The sequence below is a fragment of the Tachyglossus aculeatus genome, chromosome 3 (genome assembly GCF_015852505.1).
Source record: "Tachyglossus aculeatus isolate mTacAcu1 chromosome 3, mTacAcu1.pri, whole genome shotgun sequence".
In the NCBI taxonomy this organism is placed as follows: domain Eukaryota; kingdom Metazoa; phylum Chordata; class Mammalia; order Monotremata; family Tachyglossidae; genus Tachyglossus; species Tachyglossus aculeatus.
This window is the reverse complement of record NC_052068.1, coordinates 36,236,514-36,260,614: the sequence shown is the minus strand read 5'-3', so window position 1 is coordinate 36,260,614 and position 24,101 is coordinate 36,236,514. Positions and strand designations below refer to the sequence as shown.

Here is a 24,101-nt window from a genome sequence, read left to right as displayed (position 1 = left end):
GTGGGAAGTGGGGAACCGTTTGAGGTATGGGAAGACATATGCGTAATGACATTTTAGAAAAACGACTTGGGCAGCAGAGTGAAGTATGAACTGATGAAGTAGTTGAGTCAGGGTCGGGCAAGGTCCTGGGCCTGCGTGGCGGCCTTCTGGCTGGAGAATAAGGGGCAGATCTGGAAAGGATGTGGAGGAAAAACTGACAAGATTTGTGACAGACTGAATAAGGGGGTCATTATACAGGGAGAAATCAAGGGTAATACTGAGGTTGGGAGTTGGGGATGATAGTGGTGGTGTCAAATGAGATGTAGTGGAGGGGAGTTGGTAGGGAAGAGGAATTGATTTGGATATATTAATGATGGTATTTGATGGATATGTTAAGTTTGTGGTCCCTGGGGAACATCTAAGTCCCAGAGGCAGGACAAAATGCAACATTGCAGAGGCAGAGAGAAATCCGGCTAGTGAGGTGTATTTGGGAGCCACGCGTATGAAGGTTATAATTGAATCGGTGGGAGCAGATGAGCTGCCCACAGAGGTGAATGTGAATTGAGACAAGAAGGGAACCTAAAACGGTCATTTGTGGGACAACTACAGTTAAGGGATGGGAGGCAGAGGAAGAGATGGCTAAGTCATTTGCTCACAGGGCTTCAACTGCTATCTCAATGCAGATGATTCCCAAATGTACCTCTCTAGCCCGGACCTCTCTATTTCTCTGTAGTCTCACATTCCTTCTGCCTTCAGGACATCTCTGCCTGGATATCAAACTCAACATATCCAAAACAGAACTCCTCATCTTCCTCCCAAAACCCTGTGCCCAACTTCTGACTTTCCTAATCGTTGGAGACGACACCACCATCCTCCCTGTCTCCCAACCCCATAAACCTGATATGATCCTGTCTCATCTCTCATTCAGCCCATTTGGTCAATCGCAATGACTTCCCCTCCGTCTTACCTTCACAGCATCTCTGGAATATACCCTTTCCTCTCCATCCAAACCTCTACCAGGCTGACCCAAAAACGTATCTTATTCCACCTTCACTACAGCATCAGTCTCCTCACTTTTCTCCCTGCCTCTTGCCCCTCCCCTCTCCAGTCAGTACTTCACTCTGCTGCCTGGATCATTTTTTTTTTTGAAAAACTATTCAGTCCATATCTCCCCACTCCTCAAAAACCTGCAGTGGTTGCCCAACCACCACCGCATCAAATGAAAACTCCTTGCTTTAGACTTTAAGGCACTCAGTCATATCTCTCCCTCCCTCCTAACCTTGATGATCTACTGCAACCCAACCCACATACTCTGCTCCTCTAATGCCAACCTATTCTCTCTCTCTACCTTGTTCTCATCAATCTCGCCACCAACCCCTTGAACACATTCTCCCTTAGGCCTGGAACCCTCTCATTCATTCATTCATTCATTCATTCAATCGTATTTATTGAGCGCTTACTGTGTGCGGAGCACTGTACTAAGCGCCTGGGAAGTACAAGTTGGCAACATATAGAGACGGTCCCTACCCAACAGTGGGCTCACAGTCTAGAAGGGGGAGACAGAGAACAAAACGAAACATATTAACAAAATAAAATAAATAGAATAAATATGTATAAATAAAATAAATAAATAGAGTAATATATGCCATAAGGGTAGAGTAAACAATATAAAAGTGTAATAAAAACAGTTTCAAGCAATGTGATATTGCAGTGGATGGTTGGAAGACCACTGGAACAGACAGATTAACCTGGTGGGCAACAACTGGAAACAGGATTGCTCTCTTTGAGCAGAAACTTTGTGTCAATTGGGATACTAAGAAAGAGACTCAAAAACAGACAACTTCTGTATGGAACTAATCCATTAACACAGTTATAGTCTTCTCTTAATTGTGTTGCTGTCAGGTTGTGTTGGTCATGCATCCGTTTTTTCACCCATACTGGCTGACTTGGAAAGGATCTTACTATCAGTAGTATCATCTTTAAAAATAAAGAACCACTACTTTTCCAAGTGGGATCCATGGTTTTGTTTTTTTTTACCAAGTATCATTTTTCTCTCTCTAAACTTTGGCTTTTCCTGTTTGTATTTAATAGTAGAAACAGCAGTAGTAGTAGTATTTTTTTATACATTAATCAGTATTTTATTTTTTATTCAGTATTTTACACTTGTACTAAGCACTGGAAAAACATTTGGGTAGGAACCTTCTCTATATGTTGCCGACTTGTACTTCCCAAGTGCTTAGTACAGTGCGCTGCACACAGGAAGCGCTCAGTTAATATGATTGAATGAATGAATGAATATCCAACAGAACAACATTCTCCTCTTCTTCAGGACCCTCCCTAAACTATATCTCTCCTAAGAAGCCTTCCCTGACTAAGCCTCATTTCCCCTTTCTACCGTCCCTTCTGTATCGACTATGCATGTGGCTGTGTACTGTTTAAATACTTTGATACTCACTCTAGCCCCACAAGAAGTGTGTAAATATCCTGCTACTCTACTGTTTTCCCTGTCCATCATTTATTTTAATGCCTGTCTTTCCTTCTAGACTCTAAGCTCCTTGTGAGCAGGGAATGTGTCTACCAACTCTGTTGTATTTATTGAGTGCTTATTAATAATAATAATAGCATTTATTAAGCACTTACTGTGTGCAAAGCACTGTTCTAAGCGCTGGGGAGGTTACAAGGTGATCAGGTTGCCCCACGGGGGGCTCACAGTCTTAATCCCCATTTTACAGATGAGGTAACTGAGGCACAGAAAAGTCAAGTGACTTGCCCAAGGTCACACAGCTGACAATTGGCAGAGCCGGGATTTGAACCCATGACCTCTGACTCCAAAGCCCGTGCTCTTTCCACTGAGCCACGCTGCAGAGTCCTGTACTAAGTGCTTGGGAAAGTACAGTGCAGCAATAAAGAGAGACAATCAGTCCCTGCCCAAAACGAGCTCACAGTTTAGGTGGGGTGGGAACAGATATCAGTACAAATAAACAGATATCATTATAAATAAATAAAATTACAGATATATACATAAGTGCTATGGCGGGGGAAGAGGAGGGAAGATCAAAGGGAGCTAGTGACGGTGACCAGAAGGGAGTGGAAGATGAGGAAAAGCGGGGCTTAGTCTGGGAAGGCCTCTTGGAGGAGATGTGGCTTCAGTAAGGCTTTGAAAAAGGGGAGAGTAATTGGTGGATTTGAGTAGGGAGGGCGTTCCAGGCCAGAGGTACGATGTGGGCCAGGGGTTGGCGGCGAGACAGGTGAGATTGAGGCACAGTGAGAAGGTTAGCACCAGAGGAGCGAAGTGTGGGGGCTGGGTTATAGAAGGAGAGAAGTGAGGTGAGGTAGGAGGGCACTAAGTGATGGAGAGCTTTAGAGCCAGTGGTGAGGGGTTTTTGTTTGATTCGGAGGTGGATAGGTAACTGCTGGAGATTTTGAGGAGAGGGGCGACATGTCCTGAGCGTTTCTGTAGTGAAGTATGGACTGGAGTGCGGAGAGGCAGGAGATTGGGAGGTCAGAAAGGAGGCTGATGCAGTAATCTAGGTGGGATAGGATGAGTGATTGTATTCACATGGTAGCAGTTTGGATGGAGAGGAAAGGGCGGATTTTAGCCATGTTGTGAAGGTGAGACTGACAGGATTTGGTGACAGATCAGATTTGTGGGTTGAATGAAAGAGCGGAGTCAAGGATAATGCCAAGGTTGCGGGCTTGTGAGATGGGAAGGATGGTGGTGCAGTCTACAGTGACGGGAAAGTCCGGGAGAGGACAGGGTTAGAGTGGGAAAATAAGGAGCTCTGTTTTGGACATGTTAAGTTTGAGGTGATGGGAAGACATCCAAGTAGAAATGTCATGAAGTCAGAGGGAGAGGCGACCCTGGAGAGAGGGAGAGAGATCAGGGGAGGAGATGTGGATCTGCATAGAGAGGATAGTTGAAGTACAAAGCGCTGTACCAGTGCTCAATGCATGCCATGGATTAATTAATTATTTTTTTTATTATACTTGTTAAGCGCTTACTATGTGCCAAGCTCTGTAAGTGCTGGGATAGATATGAGTTAATCAGGTGGGACACAATCCCTGTCCCATGCAGGGCTCACAATGGGAAGGAGAACTGGATTGATTGATTTGGATGGATCAGCTACAGAGGTAAGAAGAAGAACCAGGAGAGAACTGTGGCAGAAAATCCAAGAGGAGGTAATGTTTCCAGGAGAAGGGAGTGGTCCACAACATGGAAGGCAGCTGAGAGGCATTCTGTCCACCAAACACCAGCACGTTCGGTTGGTGATATTTATTGAAATACGGAGAATGCAGTACAATAGTTAATAGATGTAGTCCTTGCCCACAAGGAGCTATTGTTAGCCGTATTTCATAAGTCACAGTAAGCACTCAATAAATACGACTGAATGAATGAAGTCCATTGAGGTGAATCTGCAGATTTGTGGCAACTCCCCCTCCCTTTTTAATACTCCTATTTAGCATCATGTAACCGTATCGATATATTTGGTAAAAGGCAAAAATTACATTTAAAAGCTTGAAGCTGAACTTTTCTTTTCGTTTGAAAGATCATTATATGGGGTTTTGTAATCTTAGATTTATCTTACTAGTTCCTTAATTAGAAACATTAAAAAATAATTATATGTGATTAGTACTGTCCTTTAATGATTTGGAATTTTCACAAAATGTTTTTTATTATCTTTTCAGAATCCTCAGTTTAGCATGACATCTACTTATGTCATCTATGCTCACTTACTAAGGCAGATAGCCACCTTACCCGAAGCTGATCATCATTTCTTGGTTCACTGGTTTAAAAAGTAATTGTTTTCATGATTCCAAATATTTTTGTAGCCTTACCTTTGGTAAAATTTAAAAAAAGTGTCTAAACAACGTCATATGTAGTAACAGTGTGTACATTTTGATGTTAATGTAAAATTCTGCTTATAAAGTAGGTATTAAATCTATTTTAATTACAGTTAGTTTACCCCTTGTTTCATGTAGTTTGTTGAATAGATAGCAGTTTTGAATTTTCTTCTTTTGGGCTTGTTTTGTAAATTTTTTTGGAGTACACATCTCAGGTTTTTAAAGTATTTCAAAAAGAGTGCCTTGAATCGGCAACTGTTAATTACAAATTTAACATTTCCTTTTTTGTAAGCAATAACTGTCATTGCCGCCATCTTCATCTTCACCATCATCACCATCATCCATCACATGTAGTGTAATTATCGGGGACTTATAAAGGCCCTGAATTAAATTTTTTGGTAGATGTATTTAAATCAGTTTTTAACATAATTTCTACAATTGATATGTGCAGTAATCTGAAATACAATCCATCATCAAAAAATATAATTGATTTATTACAAAGCCAGAGAAGCATTTTACACCCAGCCACAAGGTAGACTAGTAGATTTTAGATGAAAAAAAAAAAAATCGAAGGCAATATTTGGATAAGTAATTTTTATATATATCTGCATTTCCCATTGTTAAAATGAACTGATGGTTGTATATTTTTTGCACGGTGATGATGATAATTGTGGTATTTGGTAAACGCTTACTATGTAAGGGCTGGGGATCTCAATCTCAGTCCCACAGTCCCATTTACAGTCTAAGTAGGAGGGAGACCAAGTATTAAGTCCCCATTTCATAGGTGAGAAAACTGAGACACGGTTAGGAGTCAATCTCTTGCTAGTATTCTTGAGCCTTGGAGTCAGAGGACCTGAGTTCTAATTCCTCCTCCTCCACTTGTCTGCTGCGTGATCACTTCAGTCACTTCAGTTCTCCATGCCTCAGTTTCGTCCTCTGTCAAATGGGGATTAATGTTGTGAGCCCCGTGTTGGGCATGGACTGTGTCCACCCTGATTAGCTTTTATCTACCCAAGTGCTTAGTACACTACCTGGCACATAGTAAGCACATAACAAATACCATAAATATATATATGTATATATTAGATGACATCTGGAAACTGACCAGGATTATTTCAAAATCTTTCCTAGCCTATCACAGAAGAGATTCAAGCAGTTGGTAGACAGATTGCTGCAGTTTATTTCTCTTCGCCTGTTTCCCGCAAAGCCTGAAGAACTCCCACCCATGATAAAGTGTTCCTGGTGGATTCCTTCCGCTACCAAAGTCTTGGCTTTACTTAGTAGGTGTTGTCTTCCGCTAATTCAATTCTCTGTTCTCCGCACACCCATAAAAATAGACATCTCAGTGTCCAATCCAGAAAATTTTGTTAATTCTCAAAATCAGTCCAGAGAGAGGCTTTTGTAAAATTGGAGAAAAGGAGTTCTTAGCTAGGAGGGAAAATCTTTGTTCATTTCATTGGAATTTGCCCCCTTGCGGGTCTTTGAGTTAGCAAAGAAATTTCATTAAACCAAAGCCACGTAAACTTGAGTTAATTGAGATTTTATAGAAACCAACATTTGAAATACTCTGGAACTCAGATCAATTTTAAGAGACTCTGTATGGGAAAACAATAAGACTATATGTGGAGCATATCTAACAGCGGGTTGGAAAATTTTCCCAGAATCTAGCAGTATCTTAACAAACTCTAATTGTCTCACACAATAACCAGACACATAAAGAGGATTTGTTCCTGGTTCTCTCAATTGAGTACAGTAGAGAGCAAAATTGTAAGCTCATTGAGGTGTTTATTCTTGGGGATCAAGGTGCCTCCTGGTTGGCCGGAGGGGCTCTGCCTTACTGCCATTTGCCATTCACAGGGAATGATAACCCTTCATGGACAATGAAGTTCGGGAATGTAGTCAGTTTCTTAGTATCAAAACTATGTTGTCCTTAACACAGCAGGTCTAAGTGGAACATGTAAGGAGAATCAGCAGCAGCAGGATACCCAAACAGCTGCTGTATAGAGAGCTGAAATTGGGAAGTGAATCAATCATCCAATCAGTGATATTTATTGAGCTCTTTCATTCATTCCTTCATTCAATCGTATTTATTGAGCACTTACTGTGTGCAGAGCACTGTACTAAGCACTTGGGAAGTACAAGTCAGCAACATATAGAGATGATCCCTACCTAACAATGGGCTTACAGTCTAGAAATGGGCTCACAGTCTAGAAGAGCGCTTATTGTGTGTTTGGGAAAGTACAATATAATAGAGTTGGTAGACATTTCCCGCCCACAGTGAGCTTGCGGTCTAGGTGGGGAGACAGACATTAATATAAATTAAGTATATAAGTGCTTACGGGGCTGAAGGAGGGGTGAATAAAGAGTGTAAACTGAAAGTACAGAGGGCAGAGGAAGCGTTTTAAGAACACAGCAAAAACAAGACCTCAGAGCCCATTGTTGGGCAGGGATCGTCTCTATATGTTACCGATTTGTACTTCCCAAGTGCTTAGTACAGTGCTCTGCACACAGTAAGCGCTCAATAAATATGACTGAATGAATGAATCCAACCCAAAACCTGGAAGTCGATTGCTCAGAATAGACCTGCTTGTCACAGTGCTTTCAAGAAGGGGCTGGCTCCGTTTGAACAAATGTTTCATATGGAAAGAGCCACAAGGATGCAAAAGAGAAAGCAGCTCCAGCTCCTATAAACACAAAGTACAGCTACACAGCAAGAGGGACAACCTCTTTTTGTGCCCAGTGTGGCCAGAACTGTGGATCCCGCATTTACTTTTTCAGTCACACATGCGTCGATGGTGAACTTCACCGTCAGTAGTGTTTTCTTTGAATACAAAGGACACCCCCCTCCTCCATAAATATTATTATTATAATAATATGTAATACGTATATATACACTACATATAAATATATTAAGACAGGACTGTAGAAACATGAAGTTTCTGTGTAAATGGTTACAGGGGGATGAGCGATCCACAGAATATCGTTCCCTGGGAAGTAACAGAAATCAGGGTGGGGACTTCATTTTTCCAGAGTTGCTTTGGGCCAGGAAGGTTCGGACCTGGGGGGCATTCTGTGAGGGAAAGCTACCACTTTGGCCACTGCTGCTTATACAAGTTCAGTAGTTTGATGACCCAAACACCAATTCATCTGTTTGTACTTCCAAAATATTGATCTTATCTCCCTGTGATTTTAGCTGGATACCTTCTGTAGGTTTACCCCATGCAGATTCAGAGAAAAACAGGAATTTTCCCCCTTTCCTTGACTCACTCCAATGCCCTGAAAAATGTATTTATTTTTGGCTGAAATTTCCCATGGATTCAAAACAATTGTGTTCGGTGGGGTTAAAATGAACATTCCTAATGAAATTGGAGGTCTTTCATGTGTGAATGAATAAGAAAACATTTTAAGCAATAAAGTATCTACTTTGTTGCTGAGGTCAGCTTCATGTGCAATAATCATTGCAAGAAAGCACCTGAGAGTAATTCTTCATATTGTCTTCTCAGGTGCTGCAAACAGTCTAGCTAATCCTCCTATTATCCCTTACACTGATTTCTATAATTCTACACTGGATCACATTGATCTTCTGGAAGAGTATCATACTTGGCAAAACTTTGCATCTCATAGGTAAGAATGGAAAATGGATCCAAAGGGAACTAAGCTATTCTTCCCCTGCCTTCCTTTCAAACAGTTTAATTATGCCTGTGCTAGTTAAAAGGCAAGTCAAAACTGATGACTCAGTTGTTTTCCATCTTCAGTTGAGGCAATAGATTACAAATTCTGTTTGTATGAAATCAGTGAAAAACATACCTAAAAATATAGGGTTTTGAAAGAAATTCATGTTACTTTGTTACTATGTTATATTACTAAAATGCATTTTTTCTCGATAATAGCTATGATATTTGTCTTTTGTTTGATGCCTTACTGGGACCCAGAATCTTTAAGAGGAAGATTCCTGATTGATTAGGCAGTTGATTAGCTAAACCAACCAGACTAACCTCCTGAGGGCAAAGAGAACGAGATTAGCCAGGGGTTTTCACACAGACCCAAAAATACACTCTCCCATATCCATCATCAAACACCAAGGCTAAGAGTCAGAATGGGAAAATGGAAAAGAAATGGGTGAGTGGGTAGCTGATAGCACTTATGTACACATCTGTAATGTATTTATATTATCTGTCTCCCCCTCAAGACTTTAAGCTTGTTCTGGGCAGGGAATGTGTCTGTTCATTGTTATGTTGTACTCTCCCAAGCGCTTGGTACAGTGCTCTGCACACAGTAAGCGCTTAGTAAATACGATTGAATGAACAAATGAATGAAAGAATGAACAGAATGTGGGTATCCTGTTGGGAATGCACGTGTGAGAGGGAAGGTGGGTGATGGGTCAAATGACGAAAGTTCAGGCCGGGTCATTCCCAGCCTGGCGACACCCTATGAAAACAAGTCGGACTGGGGTTAACCAGGGGAATGGGGTTTTTTTCTGAGATGAATCTGGGTTTTTCGGGCCCCCCACCAGTCTCCTCAGGACGGGGCTAGACCTCGCCGGTCTTTCCCGAAACCTCGGGCCTCATTTTGGCATCAGCCTGAGAATACAGGATCAAGAAGGAGACCATATTCCCTCATGCATTTGTTTCGGTGCATTTGCCCAGTTGTCAAACTTCCTTCTCATGTTACTGGTTATGTAGAGCTCCTGTGTTAAAGGACATGAAGCGGGTGCTGAAGGGTCTTTCCGGTCAGTCCCTCAGCCTTAACAGTGCACAACCCATTTAGGTTAATAAAGTGAAGTGTGGTTCTTCAGGAGAAAGTCATTCAAAAGGGCAACTTAACGAAGAGCTGTATTAAATCAATTCCTTATTCTTTTCCCCTAAAAGCATAGTGTTTTTTTTCTTTACCTGTTTTCTGTCTCTTATTGACCAGGTTTTCCTTTTGTCAGTACCCATTCATTATTTCTGTAGCTGCAAAAAAAGTCATCATTCAGAGGGATTCGGAGCAACAGATGATCACCATTGCACGGGTAAGCCAGAACTTGGAAAAACATTCCTGTTAATATAATAGATGTATGAAATATTTGACTATGTCATACGTATTATGAACATGACCAGGATTATCACTGCTTGAAAGTAAATGCTGCTGACAGTTTGTATTTTAATGACTCTAGGACAGCTCTGTGTGATGTATTGATACCAGACCAGTCATGACACTCTTTTCAACATCAGGACTGGCTTCCCTTCAGATTTAGAAAAGATTCGATGCTGGAAAGTTTGTCTTATTTCTTTCTCTAGATGTCATACCCCTTCCTGCCATGTTCACTTCCAAAATACTCAGCGTTACCTGGTGGTTCATTTGTAGGAGGCCCCCAGGGGCACTTCTTGAAGCCATTGAGAACCATTTTCTTTTCTGAAAAAACTAAACAAGGAAAAATATGTGGAGGTGTATCTTAATTACTGAAGTACGGGCTACAGGAAGGTGAAAATTGCCAGCCCCTTAAAAACCGAAGCAAAATTAGGCGACCTCAGAGTAGGAGACCACCTACTGTGGAATTGGGAGGAGGCTGGGTTTTGAGGGGATACTTTCCTTTAGCAACTGCCTACTGAAATCTTAGCACCCAGAAGGGATTTCGTTTGGAGGGAGACAGATTAAGGAGAGAATATCAGTAAAGAACTGCAGAACCTCTCCTGAAAAGTCTACCTCATACCATCCCCAAAGTAGGGAAAATTGGAGAAAATACCGTTAGCCAGTTTTCTTCTCAACCCTAATGCCTGGACCTGTTTTGCCTTTGCTGTGCCTCTGAAAATGTGCCGTTGTTCTAATAGGAATTCTTACCCTGCCATTTTTGTTCATTCATTCATTCAATCGTATTTATTGAGCGCTTACTGTGTGTAGAGCACTGTACTAAGTGCTTGGGAAGTACAAGTTGGCAACATATAGAGACGGTCCCTACCCAACAGCGGGCTCACAGTCTAGAAAGGGGAGACAGACAACAGAACATATTAACAAAATAAAATAAATAGAATAAAAATGAACAAGTAAAATAAAGTAATAAATATGTACAAACATATATACAGGTGCGGTGGGGAGGGGAAGGAGGTAAGGCGGGGGGATGGGGAGGGGGAGAGGAAGGAGGGGGCTCAGTCTGGGAAGGCCTCCTGGAGGAGGTGACCTCTCAGTAGGGCTGCCATTTTTGTTAAATTTCTTATCTAAAGTAATGCTTGTGAAATCTCTTAATCTGTGCAGTTCCCAATGATTTAGTTATACTTCACTGAATATAATAATCTAGACAGGAAGGAATTTACTGTTTATAAATGCTGACATCCTATAGAAGGATTCCAGGTGCTCTGCTCACTTATTTCAATGTTTTAAGCTTAACAATATATTTAATTACACAGAACTGCAGTGAAACTTCAAAACTTTCCCAGTATATTGGTATTCCCATTGCTTAAGAAGACTGCAGTTTTCTGATATCATAGTGGTCAATATGTCTGTGAAATTCATTCACTCAATCATACTTACTGAGCGGTTGCTCTGTACTGAGCACTTGGGAGAGTACAATATAACAATAAACAGTCACACTCCCTGCCCACAACAAGCTTGATTTAAATGAGAGTGTTTACACTGCTGTAAGACTGGAATATGTATCCTTCCTAGAATGAGTGGAAGAGAATTATGTTCAATTAAAAATTTTTGTACTTAGAAAAAAAATGGTTTGGTGGCAGGTTGGTTGGTTTTTTAAAGTTGATTTAAAAAAGAGCATGTTTGGGGGCTTGAACATCCTTTTGAAAGATTTCTTTTTTAAAAACCTAATTGTCGGTTGTTTTTGGTGGTCTTTGCTGATTAAGCTGTATTGCCCGCTAAGTACTTTGGTAGAAAACTGAAGCAAAGCATTATACTCTTCAGGAATTATATTATGTGTGGACTTTATTGCATTCTTACTTAGGATCCTGGGAAGGCAAGAACACCACAAACTCCTAAAGTTATGATGACTTTCTTGTTTATTGTATCAAACTGTCAGTCAATCAAGGGTATATATTAAGTTCCTACTATGTGCAGAGCACTGAACTAAATGGTCAGGAGAGTGCAATACAGTAGAGTTGGTAGACATGATTACTGTCCTCAAGTCGCTTACAATCTAGTGGGGTTATCTCGGTTAAGTTCTCTGGGTAAAGTAAAAAATCATGTTCTCTCTTTTTAAATAGCAAAGCCTGGTGGACAAAGTATCTCGGAGGCAGAGACCTGACATGAATATGTTATTTCTAAATATGAAAGTAAGGAGAACGCATCTGGTTAGCGATTCACTTGATGAGGTACAAATGAATGATTTCACGTTAGAATTCATTGTGGTTTTGCATTCAATCTGGGATCTGATATGATTACAGAGCAACTGAACTCTCTCATTATTTCTACAGTCCAATGTTCCATTTGGCTACCTACAGTGTTTATTGTTCATACTACAAGGGGAGACAGTAAGACATTTTAGACATTCATTTCTGTAGTTTAAGCACCATATTACTCCTGCCAACCAGGGACGGGCTCCTCCCCACCCCCAACTCCTCCCTTTTGGCGCGACAGAAGTATTCCATGTCAGGGAGAGGGGAGTCTCCTAGAAACAACCCCCTCTTTTTCCTGGCTTTGGTTGGAATTGGGAAGTGATTTGCACTCAGATTTTGCTCTCTACCTTTTGTCCCAACTACCATTGTCATAGTATGTTTCAAAAATATTGCATGTGCCATCCTGGAAGCTATGAGTCAATCAATCATTGGTATTTACTAGACACTTACTCTGTGCAGACTACTGTACTAAGCTCTTGGGAGAGTAATAGTAATAATAATGATGATGGTATTCAGGTGCTTATTATGTGTCAGGCACTGTACAAAGCACTGAGGTGGATTTAAGCAAATTGTGTTGGACACAATCCCTGTCCCATGTGGGGCTCACAGTCTCAATCCCCATTTTACAGATGAGGTAAGTGAGGCACAGAGAAGTGAAGTAACTTGCCCAAGGTCACACAGCAGACAAGTGGAGGAGCCGGTATTACAACCCATGACCAATTAGAACCCATGACAATATAGTAGAGTTGGAAGACATGTTTCCTGCCCACAAGGAGCTTGAAATAACAGCGCACTCACTCCCCAGCGCTGGAATGAATTTGCTTTGAGGCGCAGCAATCCCGGCTTCAACTCCCCAGAAGCCCCTCGAAATTTCAGAGAGGGCCTGAAATTGTCTCAGTCTAATGTGTTTGCTTTTCCTGTTTGTTATGCAAAACTCCCTAGGGAACAGCCTTTCTAGATTCCACCGAGGGTCCTTGGGCATTGAGTATGTTTTACTGAATTAAAAAAATTCTTTTGATTCATTTAATTAAAGGGAGGCCTAAAACTACCCTTGAAATGTATCTGATATTAAATTTGAATGCTGTGTGATCACATTATGGATTTCTTTCCAAGTAGGATATTTTGTTAATTCAGCCTTATGCCTGGTATTTAGAATACATACCAGATTTCATTTCTACCCCTCAACTCTTCCAGAGTGCTTTCTTGCCGCTCCAGTTAAATTATTTTTATTTTTTTTTATTCCTGCCTCTCAACTAGTTTCTGCTTTTGGTTTCCACTGTCATTCATGAGGCCTGGCTGCACCTGATCTAGCAAAACAGTAGATTCAATAAACAGTTCTCCATTGCACTGGAAGCATTCATTAATTCATTCAATCGTGTTTATTGAGCGCTTACTGTGTGCAGAGCACTGTACTAAGCGCTTGGGAAGTACGAGTTGGCAACATATAAAGACGGTCCCTACCCAACAACGGGTTCACAGTCTAGAAGGGGGAGACAGACAACAAAACAAAACATGTAGACAGCACTTTAGGTTCGAGTGACAGAAATGACTCCCTTTTTAGGAGATTTTTAGCTTTCTTACCTTGGCTATGTAGGAATTTTCCTTTGAATCAATCAATCGAATTTATTGAGCACTCACTGTGGTCAGAGCACTATACTATCAATCAATCGTATTTATTGAGCACTCACTGTGGTCAGAGCACTATACTAAGCACTTGGGAGAGTGCAATGCAACAGAGTTCATTCATTGATTCAATCGTATTTATTGAGCACTTACCATGTGCAGAGCACTGTACTAAGTGCTTGGAAAGTACAAATCAGCAACATATAGAAACGGTCCCTACCCAACAGTGGGCTCACAGTCTAGAAGGGGGAGACAGACAACAAAACAAAACAAGCAGAAAGGTGTCAATACCATCAGAATAGATAAATAGAATTACAGCTATATGCACATCATTAATAAAATAGAGTAATAAATATGTACAAATATACACAAGTGCTGTGGGGAGGGGAGATCAGAGGGAGGGGGTGGGGCAGTGGGGAGGGGAGGAGGAGCAGAGGAAAAGTGGGGTCTAGTCTGGGAAGGCCTCCTGGAGGAGGTGAGCTCTCAGTAGGGCTTTGAAGGGAGGAAGAGAGCTTGTTTGGCAGATGAGTGGAGGGAGGACATTCCAGGCCCAGGGGTAGGACTTGGGCTGGGGGTCGATGGCGGGACAGGACAGAACAAGGTCCAGTGAGGATGTTAGCGGCAGAGGAGCAGAGGGTGAGGGCTGGGCTGGAGAAGGAGAGAAGGGAGGTGAGGTAGGAGGGGGTAAGGTGATGGAGAGCTTTGAAGCTGAAAACGAAGAGTTTTTGCTTCATACGAAGATTGATAGGCAACCACTGGAGAATTTTGAGGAGGGGAGTGACATGCCCAGAGTGTTTCTGTACAGAGATAATCTGGGCAGCAGAGTGAAGTACAGACTGAAGCACGGAGAGACAGGAGGACGGGAGATGAGAAAGGAGGCCCATGCAGTAATCCATTTGGGATAGGATGAGAGATTGAACCAACATGGTAGTGGTTTGGTTGGAGAGGAATTGGCGGAGCTTGGCAATGTAAAGAGTTGGTAGACACATTCCCTGCCCACAACAAGCTTACATTCTAGATGGGCTATTTTTATTCCATAAGTAGTAGTGCTTAAAATACTAGTTATTCTTTATAATTCTTTCTTTAAAAATCATGTTAGGGGAGCATGCTAAAAGTATAATTTCCCAAAAGAAGTAATGCATTCCGAAGATCCAAAAAATCTACCAAAATAATGACTATATTTTAAAATTGATTAAAAACACGGTAAATGTGATTACAGAATCAAACGACAGTGTACGTACCGGTAATGAAAGATTCTGAAGTTGATTTTTTTGTGTCCATATGAAATACAAATCCTTAGTTTCCAGAGTTCTTTTTCACATTTCATTCAGCAAAAAGAGGCTATCACCGTCTACGCTAAGTAGATCTGTCATTGTCTATGTTAAATTGAAATGCCCTGCAGTCCTTCCTCTTCAAGTCTTGAAGCAGCTTGGCCTAGTGGATAGAGCACGGGCCTGGGAGAAGGACCTGGATTCCAATTCCAGCTCTGCCACTTCTCTTCTGCATGGTCTTGAGAAAGTCACTTAACTTCTCCGGGCCTCAGTTAGTTACCTCACCTGTAAAACGAGAATTAAGACTGTGAGCCCCATGTGGGACATGGACCGTGTCTAATCTGTTTACTTCGTATCTACCTGAATGCTAAGAACAGTGCCTCGTGCATAGTAAGCGCTTATCAAATATCGTAAAAAAAAACTCAGGCAAAAGGGATGAAGCACTTAGGCCATCTAAACTCAGCAGATAATCAAAGTGAGAGTGCTGGTAATACCATTAAAATCCAAGAGTGCTCTCTAGAAAGGGCACTTAAAGCAGAACATCATGGTTTGGGAAGCCGGGTATTTATTTCTTGCAACGTTACAATCAATCAGTGGTATCTATTGAGCAGTTTCTGTGGGCAGAGCACTGCCCCAAGTACTTGGGAGGGTACACTATGGCTGCTTTAAGTAGGCAGCTTAGACTGCTATCAAGGCAAGCACCTGCTGGGTTGTGACATTATGGCACAGCATTGGCACTATGCCATGGTCACTTTGGCTGCCTTCTAGTAAAGAAAACCACAACTCTGCACCATTTTGCAATGTGACGGCGCTGCCTCCCTGCCTGCCTTCTCTCTCTGCCACACTCTGAGCCTCATCGGGAAAATGCTTTGGAAACGATTATCCCGTTAATCAGTTCCTTTGTGTAGGTCTCCTCTGCTATTTTGCAGGAGACCCAATCTTCAGTTATAATGAAAAGAACTAATAGCCAATCTCCCTTTCATTTGAAGCCGTTTGTGCTCATAAGAAACAGGGGTTTTTGGTTTTTCTTTTTCCAAAGAACATCAGATTGGGAGAAGCAGTGTGGCTTAGTGGCAAGAGCACGGCCTTGGGAGTCAGAGGATGTGGGTTCTAATTCCCACTCTGCCACTTGTCTTCTGTGTGACCTTGGGCAAGCCATTTAACTTCTCTGTGTCTGTTACCTCATCCGTAAATTGAGGATTAAGACTGTGAGCCCCACGTGGGACTACCTGATTACCTAATATCTACCCCATCGCTTAGTACAGTACTTGGCACATGATAAGTGCTTAACAAATACCATAATAATAATAATCAGACAAGCCATTTGGGATTTTCTTTTCAGTCAGAGGTTTATGTGCATTTGTACCCAAAGTGTTCCAAATGTTGTTTTTATAGCTGTAGTAATAAAAAAGGGAAAGATAGTAAAATCAATTGATGCATATTTCTCTAAACTTGGAATGTAGCTAAGATAAGTTGCATTTCAGTCATTGTTTTGTTCTAGCTCTAAGACGGTTTTTCTTTACAAAAACAGCTAACACGAAAAACAGCAGATTTGAAAAAGAAATTGAAGGTTACATTTGTAGGGGAGGCTGGCCTCGATATGGGTGGCTTGACAAAGGAGTGGTTCCTTCTTCTAATTCGCCAGATTTTTCATCCAGACTATGGTGAGTACTTGAATTCAAACTACTTGATTGCTCCTTTAAATGAGATGCTGAATTCATCAGTGAATTTCAATCCATCCTTGGTATTTGTTTAGCACTTACTGTGTGCAGAGCACTGTACTAAGTGCTATTGCATTGTTCTCCCCCACACCCTCTCAATGAATCAATTGTGTTTAATCAGTCAGTGGCATTCCCCTTTCATTTACTGTGTGCAGAGCACTGTACTAAGTGCTTGGAAGAGTATAGTACAATAGAGCTTGGAGGCGTATATCCCGCCCAAGTTGAGTTTACGGTCTAGAAGGGGAGACAGATTAATATAAATGAATAAATAAATTGTGGATATAGACAGACATTCATACAAATAAATAATTTATGAATAAATACATGCTATTAATTGATAGAACAGGTTAGACATGATCCCTGCCCACAAAGAGCTTGGAACTCTCCTCTTCCCAAAGACATAACGGAAGACATAAAGACAAATGAAATCCTTTATTTAAGTGGGACTCTGACTGTTGTTTCAAACCAGTATTCATCCAGCTGCATAGATAGTTTAAGACTTTTTGTTGAGAAAAGCAAAATGGATGGCATTTTATACCATGAAACCATCCAATATGTGCAAACTTAAGAGAAGCTTTAGCCTCTCATGCTTGGTCATTCATTGTCATTTCGGTAGAATATTTTTCCCTCCTGCAGGTATGTTTGCTTATCACAAGGACTCGCACAGTCATTGGTTTAGCGGCTTTAAGTGTGATAATTATTCTGAATTCCGATTGGTTGGAATTGTATCCTTTTAAGTTGTCCACTAGGAGATGCTAACGGATTTTTTTTTCCCTCTGGTTCATTGCTGCGTATATTTTAGTAGATGTTTGTGTATATTCTTGTAATAGAGTTCTGCTTTTATGATTAGTAATGTCATCTGCCTGGATAACTAGAGCAGAGAGAATTTAAGCAGAGGTACTATAAGTAACTAAATATTATTTAAATGATGACTATAAACCTTTAATAGAAACTTTACTTTCTTGCCAACTTGTTTGTTCCGCTTTCTCGCAACTGAAGAGAAACAATTTTAGAAGCATGTTAGGGCAATGTTATTTCATCTCTTTCAAGGATAATAATGTGTATTGTAAAAGAGTCCAATGCCTTAAAACAGTTTAGAAGTCAAGAGATGTGTTTTCTCAGTTGCCAGTCTAGTAATTCCCCGTTTAGGCAGAACATATCCAGTTTTTAAAAACCGTTCATTCATTCATTCATTCAATCGTATTTATTGAGCGCTTACTGTGTGCAGAGCACTGTACTACGCACTTGGGAAGTACAAGTTGGCAACATATAGAGGCGGTCCCTACCCAACAGTGGGCTCACAGTCTAGAAGGGAGAAACAGAGAGCAAAACAAAACATATTAACAAAATAAAATAATTAGAATAAATATGTACAAATAAATAAATAGAGTAATAATTCTATCCTTTCTCCAGTATGTCTGAAAATTCCATTTTTTCTTCACCATCCTACTAATTTGGTGAACAAAGAAAACCCTCAAAAAAGTCCATGGGTATCTGAAATGTATATCAGTTCAAATGAAGTTCCTAAATAATAATAATAATTGTGGCATTTGTTAAGTGTTGACTATGTGCCAGGCACTGTATTAAGTGCTAGGGTAGATAAAGATAAGCAGGTTGGACACAGTCTGTGTCCCACATAGGGCTCCCAGTCTCAATCTCCATTTTACAGATGAGGTAACTGAGGCACACAGAAGACTTGCCCAAGGTCACACAGCAGGCATGTGGCAGAGCCGGGATTAGAACCCAGGTCCTTCCTACTCCCAGGCCTGTACTCTATCCATTAGGCCACGTAGCTTCTCTGATGTTGGCATCTATAGTCAAATGGAAACTAGCAGCATTAATCGTCCTCTGCAGAAAGCTGCACGTTTGAGAACTGATATTTAAAATATAAAATCATTGATCCTGAAACTTGAAAAGTTGCAGTCACGGATTGGCAAAAGGTATACCCTTCTTTATCTCTAATTCCCCATCTCAGATCCAGTTTAACTCCAATCAGTGGTATTTATTGAGCTCTTACTGTGTGCAGAGCACTATATTAAGCGCTTGGGAGAATATAATACAACAGAGTTGGTAGGCACATTCCTACCTACCAGGAGTTTACAGTCTAGAAGAGGAGTTTATTATAAACCAGTAGCGAGGGTTTACTCTTCTTCACCTCCAGTATCTGAGCTGCCATATTACCTAGGTGCCAATACATATAACCAGTCCAGTCCAATCCCATGACTAATTGTTAACCTCTCACTCCTGACTGTGTAACAAATGGACATTAGCAGCTTACTGTGATGACCCTGGTAGGGCAATAATTTATCCCTTTGCCGAAAAGGAGTAGATTTTTATTTGGCTCGATGGCTAAGCTAGAGTTATCAAATTAAAAAAGGAAAGGAATGGGCCATTAGGAGTTTAATGGAGTCACACACAGTGCTGCTTCAACTTCTTTATTTTTCTGTCTCCTTGAAAGCCTTTGTGGTCCCCTGAAGCCAAAACACTGGGTATCCATTCATTCAATTCACTATCTCAGAGATTTGAGGAGCAAGTACATCAGTTGCAACATAGAGAAACAGCATGGCCTAGTGGAACGAGTCTGGGCCGTGCAGTCTGAGGACCTGGGTTCTAATCCCAGTTCTGCCACTAGACCTGCCGTGTGGCTTTGGCAAGTCACTTAACTTCTCTGGATCTGTTACCTCATCTGTAAAATGGAGATTAAATCCTTCTCCTACAATTTAGACTGTGAGCCCCATGTGGGGAAGTAACTGCGTCCAACCTGATTACTTTGTATCGATCCCAGCACTTAGTACAGTCCTGGCACAGAGTAAGCACTTAACAACAGAGCCCGCTGTTGGGTAGGGACCGTCTCTATATGTTGCCAACTTGTACTTCCCAAGCACTTAGTACAGTGCTCTGCACACAGTAAGCGCTCAGTAAATACGATTGAATGAATGAATGAATGAACAAGTTTTGTCATGCTGTTGTTGAGTCGTTTCCAACCCATAGCGGACTTCATGGACATCTCTCCCAGAACGCCCCACTTCCATCTGCAATCGTTCTGGTAGTGTATCCATAGGGTTTTCTTGGTAAGCAGCATGCCTTTGTGGAAAGAGCATGGACTTGGGAGCCAGAGGTTATGGGTTCTAATCTAGTCAGCTGTGTGACTTTGGGCAAGTCACTTAACTTTTCTGTGCCTCAGTTACGTCATCTCTAAAATGGGGATTAAGACTGTGAGCCCCACTTGGGACAACCTGATTACCTAGTATCTACCCCAGTGCTTAGAACAGTGCTTAGCACATAGTAAGAGCTTAACAAATGCCACCATTATTATTATTCGTAGTAGTAGTAGTGGTAAAAATACAGAGGTGATTTACCATTGCCTCCTTCCACGCAGTAAACTTGGGTCTCTGCCCTCTACTTTCCCCATGCCGCTGCTGCCCAGCACAGGTGAGTTTTGACATGTAGCAGGTGGCCTTCCACTCACTAGCCACTGTCCAAGCTAGGAATGGAATGGGTAGGCATCTGCTTGACTCTTCCTCCCACAGCTGAGACTGGTAGAGGACTGCAAACTCTCCAGGTGCTATCCTGAGAGTATACTTAACAAGTACCATTAAAAAAACAAAAATAGAGAGTAAGAGAAAGTGTTGTGGGAGAGAACCACAATGGAAAAAGCACTAATTTATAATGAGGGTAACCCCTGCAAATCATATCCTGAGTGAGGTGCTAGAAAACATGGAATATTTTCCATACCTAAGAAACCATCTCTCACAGCAGGCTGATGCTAATGAAGAAATTCAGCATGTCCCCAAGTGAACTCACATAAAGAAACAGGTATTCAAAGACTGTAGCATTAGTTCAAAAAAATCTAACCATCATTTGCCAGACAGCTGTGACTTTGCAACTTCCAGTCTGAAACTGAGTCATGGCCATAAGCAGAGAGTATCTTATAATGCTGGAAAAATACTGTCCAGACTACCTATTGAAGATCTTCTGGGTCAGATGGGAGAGCAGACTTGTTGGTGAGAGCTTCCTCTCACAGAGGAGCATAAAAGTAATAGCAATAATTGTGATATCTGTTAAGCACGCACTGTGTGACAGTACTCTGCCAAGTGCTGGGGTCGATACAAGATAATCAGGTTGGACACAGTCCCTGTCATCATCATCATCATCATCAGACGTATTTATTGAGGGCTTACTATGTGCAGAGCACTGTACTAAGCGCTTGGGAAGTACAAATTGGCAACATATAGAGACAGTCCCTACCCAACAGTGGGCTCACAGTCTAAAAGGGGGAGACAGAGAACAAAACCAAACATACTAACAAAATAAAATAAATAGAATAGCTATGTACAAGTAAAATAAATAAATAGAGTAATAAATATGTACAAACATATATACATATATACAGGTGCTGTGGGGAAGGGAAGGAGATAAGATGGGGGGGATGGAGAGGGGGACGAGGGGGAGAGGAAGGAAGGGGCTCAGTCTGGGAAGGCCTCCTGGAGGAGGCTCACAGTTTTAATCTGCATTTTCCAGGTGAGGTAACTGAGACACAGAGAAGTGAAGCAACTTGCCCAAAGTCCCACAGCAGACCAGTGGCAGAGCTGGGATTAGAACCCATGACCTTCTGATTCCCAGGCCCGTGCTGTATGTACTAGGCCATGCTGCTTCTCATAAGTATGGCCAATGCCACTGATAGACAAACAACATTACTTTCCTGGGCATGTAATTGAAATGTTTGTTTCTGGTCTGGACTAGGGCTGATAGCTAATGAAGACGTGGAAGTGGAGTCAGAGAACGATGCCTTCAAGGTGACCTCCAGGTTAACTTTAAAAATTGCGTAGTATGTGCACTACTTTGAGAGACCCCAGTGAAGTGTCCCAGTCCATGGAGGAGTAATGTAGTGCAAGGAGCCAGACTTGTGAAGCCTTAGGATGCCAGAAGAAGATGGAAAGAAAAGAACAGGAGAAGTAGCTTCTTGGGAACTCTCAATCACTTTCCCCTCTGTATTCCTCCCCTCCTCTTCCCTTCCCTCCCTATTCCTACCTTCCCGCTTCATACCACTTTCTCCCCTTCCCTCCACACCCCTCCCCAACCCTTCCCATCCTCCTTCTCGTCCTCCTCCCTGCCCCTCCCCATCTTTGACTAAATTGCAGAAATCCTTGCCAGTCTTAGGTCAGCCACCTTAGTCTTATTTCAAGCACATAAATCCCATATGGAAAGGAAAAGCCTTCTCATCCACAAAACATCGCTCATTATTCGGAATATTAGAAAGCTAAGATTGATGGCCTACAAACTTCCTTATAAAATGTTAATGCAGCCTAGATAATAGTAAATTGTGATAATTGCATAGATATGTAGAGCCATTTGGATAGCTTTAGGAAGAGGATGGGAAGACAGTTGACCCAGTGAGAATATCATCATCATTATCAACATCAACAAAAATAAGTATTGCGTGCCTACTGTGTACTCGAAGCATCATGCTGAACATTTGAGAACTTAAAATAGACGTAAAGAGAGTTATTTTCGGATGGAATGGTCCCAATACTTTCCAGCTTCAGAATTAGCGGTTTTACTGATGGAATCTACATGAAGTTGCCAGAGTGTTTTGTGAAGGAGAAGAGGTCAGTTCTCTGGACTGGAGGACCATTTGAGTTATTAGCCTTTTGAGGAGACTAAGCTCAAGGTGGGCAGGAAATGTGTTTATTGTTGTATTGCACTCTCTCAAGTGCTTAGTAGGATGCTCCACACCCAGGAAGCGCTCAGTCAATCAATCAATCAATCAATCGTATTTATTGAGTGCTTACTGTGTGCAGAGCACTGTACTAAGCGCTTGGGAAGTACAAGTTGGCAACATGTAGAGACAGTCCCTACCCAACAGTGAGCTCACAGTCTAAAAGGGGGAGACAGAACAAAACCAAACATACTAACAAAATAAAATAAATAGAATAGATATGTACAAGTAAAATAAATAGAGTAATAAATATGTACAAACATATATACATATATACAGGTGCTGTGGGGAAGCGTTTAACAGATACCACAATTATTAATACAATTATTAGTACATCCACACAGACCACCACTCTTCCTACTTCCAAAGCCTTTTTAAAATCACACCCTCAACCAAGAGGTGCTACCCAATTAAGCCTTCATCTTCTCTCCCCCGTCCCTCTCCCTTCTGTGTCACTTACGCACTTTGAACTTTACCCTTAATTGATTTTAATATGACTGACTGACTGAGTGGCCCTGGTGGGAAATCGGGGCATTAGGACAAGGAATTCCAGGCCAGGGGTCTTTTCCAGGGTGTGGGGAATCAAGAGCGAAAATTCTGCTCTCTTTTCCATCTCCTCACCCCTCCACTGACAGATTGGGGCTCACAAAGGGTACTCCGCTGTCTCCCTGCCGCCATCTTCCAGCCCCTTTCTCTCTGTTGGATTCCAGGTGGCTGCTTTAGGGGAAGGGATGGTGGTTGGTTGGATTAGGAGATAATGGGAATTCCATGAGAAGTAGCGTGGCCTTGTGGGAAGAGCCCAGGCCTGGGAATCAGAAGGCCCTAGGTTTTGATCCCGGCTCAACCACTGCTGTGTGATCTTGGGCAAGTCACTTACCTTCTCTGGTCCTCAGTTATCTCAGCTGTAAAATGAGGGTTAAGACTGGGAACCACTTTGTGGGATAAGGACCTCGTCCAACCTGATTAGCTTGTGTCTACCCCAGTACTTAGTAGTGCCTGGTGCACAGTAAAAGCTTAACAAATGCCATTATTATTATTATTATTATTATTATTATTATCTTCCAATTTTAGAATACATTTTATCATCATAAAAAATTCAACTTGGGAAAAAATTTAAACAGGCAACTCTGGGGAAACAGCAAATGGATCAAGTTTCACAGGACATGGGCAAAGTCTGGTCCTCAAACTCAAAAAATACTGAAAGGAAAGTGTCTGATGGGAAGGAAATGAGTAGGCGTAATTAGGGAAATAATGATCCAGCATGATATGTACAAGAATTAGAAGGGGAAGAAACATGATGGTTTTATTTCATTCTGGTTTGCTGCCATGCTTGTGATTTTAAAACTTAACATTTAACGTGCCTAGCTTATGGGACTAGCTGTTTATAACAGCAATAACTTGGATATTCATTTCCCACTCTGCTGTTACAAGAAACTGTTGAGTCCTCCCGTTGTTCCCTCTGATTCCAATTCGCCTGTAGGCATCTGCGGTGTTTCAATCGATGACCTGTATCAGATTATGCCTGTAAGTATATACATCGTTTCTACTGTACCTTGATGAAATGACTAATTGGTTAAATAATTGTTAAGCCTGCGGGATTAGACATCTTGTGTACCATATACAC

At 41.6% G+C, this 24,101-nt stretch overlaps 1 protein-coding gene and 1 non-coding gene across 2 annotated transcripts in view; one reads left to right on the top strand and one right to left on the bottom strand.

Moving 5' to 3' along the window:
• HECTD2 (HECT domain E3 ubiquitin protein ligase 2) overlaps nt 1–24,101 on the top strand; it is a 100,819-nt gene that overhangs the window by 54,166 nt on the left and 22,552 nt on the right. Inside the window, exons 12-19 of the mRNA XM_038743365.1 lie at nt 4,666–4,775; nt 5,953–6,101; nt 8,325–8,445; nt 9,736–9,832; nt 12,012–12,119; nt 16,569–16,701; nt 17,395–17,483; nt 23,843–24,001. Of these exons, the coding sequence (XP_038599293.1) occupies nt 4,666–4,775; nt 5,953–6,101; nt 8,325–8,445; nt 9,736–9,832; nt 12,012–12,119; nt 16,569–16,701; nt 17,395–17,483; nt 23,843–24,001 (966 nt within the window). The remainder of the gene's footprint in view (nt 1–4,665; nt 4,776–5,952; nt 6,102–8,324; nt 8,446–9,735; nt 9,833–12,011; nt 12,120–16,568; nt 16,702–17,394; nt 17,484–23,842; nt 24,002–24,101) is intronic.
• LOC119926266 lies at nt 20,201–20,338 on the bottom strand. Its single transcript, XR_005450154.1, has one exon. It is a non-coding gene; the product is annotated as a small nucleolar RNA SNORA7 (small nucleolar RNA).